This window comes from Octopus bimaculoides, chromosome 7 (genome assembly GCF_001194135.2).
Source record: "Octopus bimaculoides isolate UCB-OBI-ISO-001 chromosome 7, ASM119413v2, whole genome shotgun sequence".
Classification (NCBI taxonomy): Eukaryota; Metazoa; Mollusca; class Cephalopoda; order Octopoda; family Octopodidae; genus Octopus; species Octopus bimaculoides.
Genome location: NC_068987.1, coordinates 39777279 through 39789805, shown reverse-complemented (window position 1 = coordinate 39789805; position 12527 = coordinate 39777279). Strand labels below are relative to the sequence as shown.

Below are 12527 nucleotides of genomic sequence, written 5' to 3'. Positions count from 1 at the left end.
ATATATATATATATATATATATATACATATATCTGTAATATAATATGTGACAATTATTTGGTTGCCATAATAAGACTTCAAGTTTCGGATGTCGGGGTGAAAACCTGCTCCGGCATCTTGTCAGTTATTGAGGCAGACAAAAGAGCTATTAGAATGACCATTAAATAAAGGGGAAAGACCGAAGGGGAGAAAGTAAAGAAGTAAAAAAGCTCATAGCAATCGTGTATGCGCGCATTTACATACCTATACATGTGCGCATGCACACCCATGTACATGTGCCTATATGCACACACTCGCATAAAACATATACATGTACACCCACTCATACACCAATAAATGCACATATATATGCAACCATGCATGTACACGTACACATATCCACACACACACACATATACTCGTGCACATACCCATATGCGCACAATTATAGTCAAATACACGTCTAAAAATGCACAATGCTATATATGCATAGCTCACATTTGCATGAAACATGCATGTACACCCACATATATATGTGCAACCATACACATGTACATCAGATTCTGTAGATGCTGTTATACACTGCTAGTTATAATGCACTTCCAATTCTAACTTGATTGCATCATTCTTTTCCATCATCACCCACACTGCTTCACTTAATTGCCTTCTCGTTGTCATGGGGTCCTTCTAAGTGGCCTTTTCTGATCTCTTTTATTCCACTCGGTGAATGTGTGGGTCCACCTGCTTTATGTGAACCTTGCAACATGTCTAGGCCTGTGGAACTTGTGCCTTCAGTATTCTGCTTTCACATTCTCCACTCTGCTCCATTCTCCATTTATCTCATTTCGAATAATGATATTCCTAGCATGGCCCTTTGCATCATAGCCAGTCAATGTTTTATCCTCTTTGTGATGGTTCACTTCTTACTTGAGTGAAGAAGCACAGGTAAGACCGTGCTGTTGAAGAGTCTGGCATGTATGACGTTATCTAGTTTTGTTTTGAGCATATCTTTTATTGAGTTAAATGCCTTCCATCCTGCCCTTATTCTCTTCGAAATTTCAGCTTCTGTATCTCAATGCATATTCACTGTTTGCCACAAATGGGCATACTCTTTTATTTCAATGACTTCATCATTTTCACCTCTATTTGACCTTGTGCTTCATCTTCCAGCTGCATTTATTTTGTTTTCATGCTGTTCATTTTAAGATCTACTACTAAGCTCTGAGTGTCCAGCTCTATCAGCATGGTCTGCAGCTGGTCTGTGGTTTCAGCGATGAGTACAATGTCATCTGCAAATCAGAAGTTTGTTAGTTGCTTGCCATTGATGTTCACTCCACATGTCTAGTCAATGTCCTTGATGACCATTTCTAGACATGTGGTAAGGAGCTTTGGTGAGATAGTATCTCCTTGCTTGACACCCTTCTCAGTTGGGACCCTAACTGGTGATGATAATATATATGATATTTCTTTTATTCGTGTCAGCCATATGGTTGTAGTCATGCTGAAGCACTACCATGATTTTGTACCTTTTTGATATCTTAATATATATGAAATCTTCTATCTTTTACTTGTTTCAGTCATTAGACTGTGGCCATGCTGGGGCATCACATGATCATACCAGTGCAGTCTTCTCTCTTGCACACTACCTCTGATGCCTCTTATACCCACTCTCTTATACCCAGTTTTACTCTTGAAATTTTTACACTCAGTTATGCATGCACACTGACATTGCTCATCTAGTGAAACATGCTGGCTTAACTTCTTTCACATGTCCTCTACAGTCACAACCCATGTTTCACTACCATGTAGTGTAGCTGTCCATACACAGGCAGAAGGAATGATGCCTGTGTATGGACAGCATCATTCCTTCTACCTTTCACTCAGAGGGAGAGGCCCTTTGTTACCAACAAAGATAATAACTCCCTGAACTTTCCCCAGTTGGTTCTTATTCTAGCAAATTATTCCTTCAGAGCATCCTTCTCCATTGCTAATTTAGTCGTCAAGGTGATTGAAACTATCTACTATTTGTCAGGACCTCCAGGGCATTTGAGGAAATCTACTTCCTTTGTGTTCTTGGTGTTTATTGTTCCTGCACATCTACTTCACACAAAGACTACTTTCTCTGTTAGCCTGCCTGTGATTCTACTATACCTTGTGTCCATAGCTTGCACTAGATACATCGTATGGAGTTTCTACTTACTAGGACTTTGGTCTTTGCTAAATTAACTCTAAGGCCCTTTGATTCAAGACCTTGTTTCCACACATGAAATTTCTTTCCTAATTCTTGTAGAGATTTTGCTATAAGAACAAGATCATCAGCGTTGACGAGCTCCTATGAGCAACCAGTTTTAAATTCCTCTGTTATGGCTTGGAGGATCATGATTAACAAAAGGGAGCTGAGACCTGATCCTTGGTGACTACTCTCACCAGCCACTCAGTTACCCCTAGTAACCACCAGATGAAGAAGCAAAGGACCTGTCAAAGGCTTTCTCCATGTCATCAAATGTTAAGTACGGTAGTTTATTTTTGGATATATTCCAAAAATGAGCCAGTAATTATCATTCAACAGAATTCAGTTTACCCTATAAAATTTTAACTTACAGAGAATATATAAAGCCAAGATGAACTCAACCGCATCACAGTCCAGAACTATTCAATACTATTCTTGTTAAAGAATAATAAATGTATTGAGTAATCCTTGTTTTTTAATATAGAATTGTTTATAACATAAAAACAAACATTATATCAAAACTGCTTGATTCAAACTCCTTGGTACTCTGAGTCTCAAGTGTGTCACTAGTCTTCGGCTATTGGAGTCTGAATGAGAGTTTAATTGAAAACAGTCAATGTTTATTACTGGACATTAGCCTGTGATTGGTCAAGAAAGTCATGTGGTGTCACAGTTTGATGTTGGTATTTCTGTGACAACAATTACTTGGAAAATACCACATTGTAAATAGGAAATCAACCATGTGGTGGAAAGGAAATGGATCACGTGGTTGGTAGGGGGAAGTAGAAAGGGGCAGTAAATGTGGAAGTATATACATATCTGTATGCATCCGTACTTATACGAGTATGTATGTGTGCATAGATGCACATTCACATATCCCCGCATGCACACACACACACAGACATGCACAAACATACATACACACATGTGCACACTTATCTACATGTATATATGCATATGGGCACACATGCATGCTCATATAAGTGTGCATGTATACATACGCAAACAAATGGGTGCACATATATATGGGCATGTACACCAGTGTACACACATCCGTGTGCATGCATACAATGAGCAGATGCATAAGCACACCTACACACGCATGCATATATACTTGTGTGCACATATATGTGCATGTGCATGAGAGCATGTATGCATGTGCACAGATGTGTGTACATGTGTGCACATGTCCATACACATGTGCATCCATGCATGTTTTCATATGTAAATGTGAATATTTATATGTGCACATGCACGTGTGCATGTGCTCTTATGTATATATACATGTAGATAAAAGTGTACATGTGTGTATTTGTATATGTGTGCATTTGTGTGTGTGTGCACACGCACAGATATGTGAATGTACATCTATGTACACATACTCATTCGTATAAGTATGGATACATACACACAGATGTATGGTCATATACATGTACACATATACACGTATATACTTCCCCCCCTCAACCACGTGACCAATTTCCAGTCCACCACATGGTCGATTTCCTGTACACCGTGTGATATTTTCCAAGTAATTGCTGTCACAGAAATACCAACATCAAACTGTGACACCACGTGACCTTCCTTGACCAATTGCAGGCTAACGTCCAGTAATAAACATTGACTCTCTTCAGTCAAACTCTCATTCAGACTCCAAGAAGTGAAAACTAGTGACATGCTTGAAACTCAGAGTACCAAGGAGTTTGAATCAAACTGCTTTGATCCATACATGTAACTCCTAATAAATGTGCTGAGTGCCCTTCTTTCATATGTCTACTCACTCATATACTACAGAATAGGCATATATACAGACCTGTATATACATATATGTATATATACAGATATATATACATATACATGCTTTTGTATTACACATACAAGTGTGTGTGAGTGCATTTATATAGCTGATTACATATATCTATATGTATACATGTATATAAAATTAAGTCAAAGTCTAAGCTTGCATACAGACAGACAGTGTTTTGCATTTTATTGCTAGCATAATCAAGATTCTTTATCTTACATTTTTAATTTAAATTCTTTGCATACTGATGTAGCATTTATAGCATTTCTATGTTATGAGGGTGGGTAAGGAGCAGTGTTATTGTTAACTCAAGCATAAAGCAGGAATGAATTAGTTGCTGAGAAAATCAGATTTGTTATGTGGGGACTAACTACATGGTTTGTTGAAGTCATGACTATGTCAATTTATTTTTATAGTTCAGTTACCTTCACAACCTTTATATTAATCTGATTAAACAATTTTGATATCACCAACAACAATGGTATTTATATTTTATCCCTGTATCCACTTTTGTTCAAATCCCATTTGTCTCTAATAAAATATAAAGACCAGAAATCTAGATTAAATTCATTAAGCCATAGCTTTCTTCTATAAAAATTGGGTTTATTCTTAATCCTAACAAAATCAATATCAGATTCCAGTGGTGAAAAGTTTTACATTTTTTGTGCCATACAAATATACTCTTTTGCTAGTTCGTCCAGTGAGTTATAATCGTGCTATATCGATACAAAGCCAGTTCAGTTTATAGAGATTAATTTATATAGAAGTTAATGTTAACTTATTCGATATAGCAATCTTTAAAAAAAAGGAGTTAACTAGAAATAAATTTGTAGTGAGAGAATAAAATAATTCATTTTCGTGACACATATGGGACACAACTGTGATCATGATTTGGTCTTATCGTGACCTAATCAATTAAGCATAGCTTTCATTACATTTGCTGAAATGGGTGAAGGAATCAGAAAGTAACTGGACATAAATTGTATATATGATCTATCAAAGTATTTTGTTAGTGGGGCTTAGTCTTATAACTCTATTAAGTCAATATGGTATCTCAGATAACCTGATATTTATGTTAAAATTCAAGTGTGGATTATCACCTCTTAGGAAGCAAAATAATAAATGGCCGGTTCCGGGCATTTTCGGCCATGAGGAATGCATTGGTACAACTCCCAGGTTGCTATCTTGTAAGGTGTGAATTTCTATAGATGCAACACACACACACACTCACAAACTCAGCTTTGCAATATGTACTGATGATGATACTGATTATCTGTAAATCTATATAAGTAACATGAGTTTTGTGCGTAGCTTATACCAACATTTGATGTGTGTGATGCATGAAAGTCTTGGTCCTTGAGTCTCTTATGTAGCTTTACAACTAATAAATAAAGAAATATATATATTCCATTTTGTTTATTGAGTTCTGTTTCTCCCTGTTTGTACCACGAAATGTATATACATGTGTTTGTGTATGTGTGTATGATGAGCTACTAAAGTTCATCCACAAAGTATTGGACTATCTCAGGTTATGATAATGACACTTCTGCAAAGGGCCATGCAGTGGTGCAGTGCGATCAAGCTCCTTAACTACACAGCTTTGTTTGTGATATGTGGAGAGCTTTCTGTCACACACAAGTGTTTGTTCAAGTTAAACAGTGCTCAGCTGATAATTAATGCAGGTATTTGGCTATTTGAATTAGTAGTTATTCACACTGGATTGGATTTGTTTACTCCTATCAAAGTGAATTTCTGATTGAGACTCAGCTCCAGGTTTAGCTATTTCAGTAATGCTACTTATATCTTTGAGAAAGGTACTCCATTCTTAAAGCCTCTGAATGGAATATGAATGAGTAACCATTGAGCCACAAAGGAGCCCCTAGTTGCTTCTTTTAATGTCAACTACTTGACAGTATATTGGATGCTTTTTTTTTTTTGTGGCACCAGTTTCAGTGATCTCACCTTTAAGACGAAAGGCCTGAAGGTGCCCCTAAAATTGAAGAAGAAAGAGGGAGAAAGAGATAGATGATTTTAAGAAAGAGGACAAGAGGAACAGATTTATAGTTGTAAAAGGGTGATAGTGTGGAATAACAGAATAGTCAATATTGGTGAAGGGAGTATTGAAGGGGCAGGGGAAAGAGAAGGAATTAATACTAAATGTTAGTAACAAAGGAAGGGATGGACTTGTAAAGGTGATGAGATAGATTGTTTAAAGGGGATCCAAGACTATCCCACACAATATTGGTAAATATGGATAGTAGGTGTAAGAGAGAGAAAATAGATGGAGCTACCAAGGATGTAGATGCAATTATTGAGAGATGTGAAAATCATGGGTTAGCCAGACATGAAATGGTTTGAGGTGGAGGGGAAGTTGTGAGGATTGGAGGTGAAAAACAAAGAGGTAGAGAGGAAGATGGTAGTGGGTCAGTGAGTGAGCATCACAATTGGATTGACAAGATATATGAATGAGAGGATGATGATAAAAATGGAGAGATAGATGGAGAAGGGAAGGTGGGCACAAGTAAAGCGATGAGGATGGACTAGTGCAGTCTCTCATATATAGGCCTATTGAAGGATGAAGGAGGTTGAGTGATGGGGTGGTATGAGGAGCATTCACACATAGTTTACAAGTCAGAGAGATAAGAGATGGAAGGTTTAGGTGATGAGAGAATGAGATGACTAAAATGAATAGGGAGTTGAAATAAAAAGGGTGACTGGCAGGTATATAAGAGGAGGGGTGAGGGGTACAAAGGGCGACAACAAATATATGGCTGGGGGGGGGTATGTATGTATGTATGTATCTTTGTATAGATAAATAAACAGATAGATAGAGATAGAGAGAGGGAGGGACTTTGAATATTGTCATCACCTTAAGGCAGTGAGCAGGCAGAATTGTTAGCACACCAGGCAAAATGCTTAGCAGCATTTCATCTCTCTTTACATTCTGTGTTCAAATTCTTCTGAGGTCGACTTTGCCTTTCATCCTTTCAGGGTCAATAAAATAAGTACCAGTTGAGCACTGGGGTCAATGTAATCAACTTAACCCCTCCTGGCTTTGTGCCAAAATTTAAAACTAGTATTGTCATTACTTGATTATTCTCTTAATATAGCATGGAGGGGATTTTAAAAATTTTGCTAGGGACTTTTGCACAGCAGGTGTGCAGAGAACTTACACACTTTTGCACAGCAGGTGTGCAGAGAACTTACCACCCACACTGACACATGCCTTTGTTCCATCATGGAATTTTCCATTTGCTGTTTTGCCTTGTTTTTAGTTACATACAGCCATAATGTATGCCTGTACCTGAAGATTTTTTTAAAGTGAAGAAAGGCCTTGCACAGAGCCAATCCTACTCTCTGAACAATGTATGCATTCACCCCAAAAGAACTAGTTTACATCATTGGGTGCAAATGAAGTTGCAGGTGTTACATTAGTTACCCTTCTAGAGAAATGTCTAAGAAAAGATACTCATTGACCTTATTGAGTTCATCTGTCCTTTGACAAATTTTATTTTTCATCCTGCAGTGTCCAACATAAACCACTCTCCTTACTAAGCAGAATTGATAGAGTTGCTGGTTTAGTCATTGATCACCCAACCATGTAACAGGTTGTACCAAGTTTCATGTTACGTGTACATACACACATATATCGATATAAATATATTGCACACTACATCTGATTCCCCTTATACAAAGCTTTTCTCTCAGATCATTTGTACTCTGGTATTATTGCACACTGACATTACACATCCACTGGAATATGCTTGTTTTGTTTCTTTCTACCCTTCAAAAAGTCTTCTGCATTCAAAGCTCATGTTTCACTACCATACAATATCACAGTTGGAACACAAGCATCAAACAACCTCCTTTTAACTCTGAAGAAGTTCCTGTTGCCAGCATTTTCCAACCTGTTCTTACTCTAGCTACTATACTTTCAGAACAAACACCTATACTGCTAATTATATCACCTTAGTAACAGACACTATCAACTAGTTCTAGTAAGCCTGCCAAGCATTTAAAGGAATCTATTTCAGGTTGTGTCTTATTGCTTATCACCTCTGTGCATCTGTCACATGCACAGCTTACTTTGTTTGTTATCTTGTCTGTAACACCACTACATCTCTTGTACATCTGTAACTTATAATGATAATAATAATCGTAATAATAATGATAATGATAAAAATCCTTTCTACTATATGTACAAGGCATGAAATTTCGTGGGAGGGGCAAGTTGATTACACCAACCCCAGATCTCAACTGGTACTTATTTTATTGACTCTGAAAAGATGAAAGACAAAGTGAACCTTGGCAGAATTAGAACTCAAAACATAAAACTAATATCAAATTCTACCAATGTTGACTCTGCCTTATATATTTTTGGAGTCAATAAAACAAGCACCAGTCGAGCACTGGGGTCAATATAAATTGACTTGCCCATCCCCTAAAACTTCAGGCCTTGTGCCTATAGTAGAAAGAATTATTATTATCATTATTATTATTTTGGTTTGTCTTAGGTTTGGTCTTATTACTGGTAGAGATTATGTGGATAGCGGATTACTATCTATAACCTTAGGTATTCACAAGTTTTCAGCTGTCTTTCAAGTGCTGAGGACCTTCCTGATAATCTTTGCTGTCCCCAGGTGACAAACTTTCTGTAGGAGCTCTACTGGGCATTCTATTTCAATCTCCTTCAGCCATTTGTCTATATCTTGGCTTAATGTTCCTAATTCACCAATTATTATAGGCACAACCTTTACTATTTGCATGCTCCAAATTCTTCCTATTTCAAATTTTAAGGGACTGGTTTTTTTTTTCCTTCCTCTTTCTTTATGATTCTGGAAGCAAATGGGCATGATAGGTTGATAAGTAAGCAACTTCACTTTTCCATGTCTATAATTTTAACATCTGGTCTATTGTTTTCTAATTTCTTGTCCATTTGAACTGGAAAGTCTCAGAAAACCTTACATTTCTCTGACTCTTGTACTCTTGGATACTGGTAATCAGCTCATCCCCTACCACCAAATTGCTGCCCTTATGGCAAAATTTGAAACCATTATTATTATTATTCAGTAGTTTTATTTTTATCATGTGCTTTCATTGCATTACTGAGTGCAGCTCTGTGTGCCTTGGGTATGTGCTGTGGTTTGTTGTGTTGCTCTTGTTTTCACTGTCTTGAAAGTGTTTTATGTAGGATGTGTGTGGTGCCTAGTAGTGCTGTTTTCTGTATGCTGTATATAAAGTCCTGGTGTTTTGCTATGTATTTGCCTGAATGTTTTTTAACATACCTAATGCACCTACTATAATAGGAATTGTTTCTGTCTTTTGGCTCCACATTCAAGTTACCTCTATTTCCAGATCTTTATATTTTGAAAGTTACTCCATTTCTTTTAGAGAAACATTGGTATTGATACATCAATTAGAAAGCATTTTTTTCTTGGTGATCTCTGACAACTATATCCAGTCTGTTGACTTTAATATCTCTGTGTGTATTGGCATATCCCAGAGTATGGTTGCTTTCTCATTTTCTGTGACCTTTTTTGGGGTGTGCCTATACCATCTTTTTCTGTTGTTATTCCATAGTGTTGGCATAGCTTCCAGTGTATCTAGGTCCCAACTTTATCGTGTCTGTGAATATATGCCTTCTTAGCCAGGACTAGGCAGCCAGAGATATTATTATTATTATTATTATTATTATTATTATTATTATTATTATTATTGTTGTTGTTGTTGTTGTTATTGGCATATGACCCCAGCTTGAAGTAATTCTGATAATATCAAAATTGAATTAAATGTTGTTCAATTATATAATCTTTTCAGAAAGTGGAAAATGGTGATTTAAACTGGATAATTCCAAATAAATACTTAGCTTTCTGTGGACCTCATTCAAAGCAAGCTCGAGAAGATGGTGAGTGTATATTTGATAATAATGATAATTATAATAATAATGAGTTTTTTATTGGCCACATGGGCCTAAGACATGGAGGACAATATCAAAGGACAAGATACAAAACACAAAACAGGTGGGGTTTGCATCAATCGAGGAGAGACACTACAACATTAAAAGATATATAAATAGAAATTAGAGAAATAATTAATAGATAGAATCTTCAATAGCAGGGCAGTCCACTTACAATAATTCAAGGTAAACCCCCATGCAAAATTCCCAGTTTATTTTGTCATTCACAAAGTATGAGAAGTACCTTCTTCCAGTTACTTTCCTCCTACTTAGAAAAGTATACTCAGAGTAGATCCATTCAGTCTCATCAATCTTGCCACTCTCATTCACTTTTTGATAAACATACTAAAAGACAACAATAACAACAACAACAACCCTTTCTACTAAAGGTATAAGGTCTGAAGTTTGGGGGAAGGGAGCTAGTCGATTACATCAACCCCAGTACTCAACTGGTACTTAGTTTATTGACCCTGAAAGGATGGAAGGCAAAGTTGACATGGGCGGAATTTGAACTCAGAACGTAATGACAAGCAAAATACCACTAAGCATTTCATCTAGCGTGCTAACAATTATGCCAGCTTGCCACCCTAATAATAATAATAATAATGATAATGATAATAATAATAATAATAATAATAATAGAGTATGGACTTGACAGAGCAAAAAAGTGGTATGAACATAAATCTGAAGGCTTCATCAAAAATGATAATGCAAAAATTCTATGGTATTTTATGATTCAGTATGACCATGAGATAGAGAATAGGAAACCAGACATAGTGTTAATTGAGAAAGAAAGCAAACAATGCTGGATCATAGATATAGCATGCCCAGCTGACAACAAGGTATGTGATAAGGGAGAAAGAAAAGTCAATAGATATGACAGGTTAGCTTGGGAGGTCCAACAGTTGTGGTTGCTGAGAAAGGTAGTAGTAGTATCAATAATTGTTGGAGCCCTGGGAACAGTGAGTAAAAATCTTGAGAAGTACATGGAACAAATAGGGGCTTCAATAAGGGTGGAGCACTTGCAGAAAACAGCACTGCTTGGAACCGCTTGAATACTCCAGATGGTTCTCGAAAAATAAGGAGTGTTACCTTAGTTACTGGTAGTGAACAGCTGACACTAGTACATCTCCAGCGTTAGAAGCTATGCAAAGACAATAAAATGATGATGATAATAATAATAATTTGGAGCATGTGAACAGTAAAGGTTGTGCCTATAATAATTTGTGCATTGGGCACAAGAAGCAAAGATATAGGCGAATGGCTTAAGGAGATTGGAATAGAATGCCTCGTAGAGCTCCTACAGAAAGTTTGTCTTTTAGGCAAGGATTATCAGGAAGGTTCTAAGCACTTGAAAGATAGCTGAAAACTTGTGGATACCTAAGGTTACAGGTACTAACCTGCTACCCACATAAATTCTACCAGAAATAAGACTGAACCTGAGCCAAACCAAAATAATAATAATACTAATAATAGTAATATTGATTCCCCATACAGACACAAAGCAAGAAATTCAAGGTTAGGAATTAAATTGATCCATCCCTCAATACATGAATGTTACTTATTTTGTTGATTTTATCTCAACAGAATAAGAATATAAAAAGACTAAAATATTGCAAGACATTTTGACTGATGCTCTATTGATTCTGCCTATCTACCACATTTTTGATATTTTTATTAATAATAATAGTAATAATAATAGTAATAAACCTGATGGGTATTCTTTAATGAAATTTTCTACAAATACCTTTCAGATGTTGTGCATTATGATTATATCAGAAATTAAAGTAAAAAGATGGGAAGGGGCATCTATTTCATGTAACTCAACTTTGTTTCTTCAAACATTTTCATGTGGTACAATTAAAATTATGTTGAAAAACAAACTAAGTTTGAAGACTATTCCACCCTTTCCCACATATTCTTTGAAAAATATCTTTGTAGAAAGGTGAGTACAATGCTAATTCTTTCATTATTTTATTACAGTCTTAATCTCTCTTTTTCAAGCAGACTTAAAGGTAGTCTATTGTTGAGTATGCTAGGGATAGCAGGAATCATGTGTATCTCAAAAGTAATTGTTTTTCCACATAGAATGGCTGTGCAGTAAGAAGCTTGCTTCCCAACCACATGGTTCCAGGTTCAGTCACTTGGGCAAGTGTCTTCTACTATAGCCATGGATGAACTAAAGCTTTATGAGTGTGTGTATATACGTGTGTGTGTGTGTATATATATAACTTTTTTACTCTTCTACTTGTTTCAGTCATTTAACTGTGGCCATGCTGGAGCACTGCCTTTAGTCGAGCAAATCGACCCCAGGACTTATTCTTTGGAAGCCTAGTACTTATTCTATCAGCCTCTTTTGCCGAACCGCTAAGTTACGGGGACGTAAACACACCAGCATCGGTTGTCAAGCGATGTTGGGGGGACAAACACAGACACGCAAACATATACACACACATACCTATATATACATATATACGACGGGCTTCTTTCAGTTTCCGTCTACCAAATTCACTCACAAGGCTTTGGTTGGCTCAAGGCTATAGTAGAAGACACTTGCC

At 36.6% G+C, this 12527-nt stretch overlaps 1 protein-coding gene across 19 annotated transcripts in view; it reads left to right on the top strand.

Moving 5' to 3' along the window:
• LOC106880867 (dual specificity protein phosphatase CDC14A) overlaps nucleotides 1-12527 on the top strand; it is a 385993-nt gene that overhangs the window by 183379 nt on the left and 190087 nt on the right. For all 19 annotated transcript variants that reach the window (XR_008264591.1, XR_008264594.1, XR_008264589.1 and 16 more), the window contains exon 8: nucleotides 9831-9918. Coding sequence is in view for 13 of the 19 variants with exons in the window: in XM_052969515.1 (XP_052825475.1) it covers nucleotides 9831-9918 (88 nt within the window). In the remaining 6 variants the exon portion in view is untranslated. The remainder of the gene's footprint in view (nucleotides 1-9830; nucleotides 9919-12527) is intronic.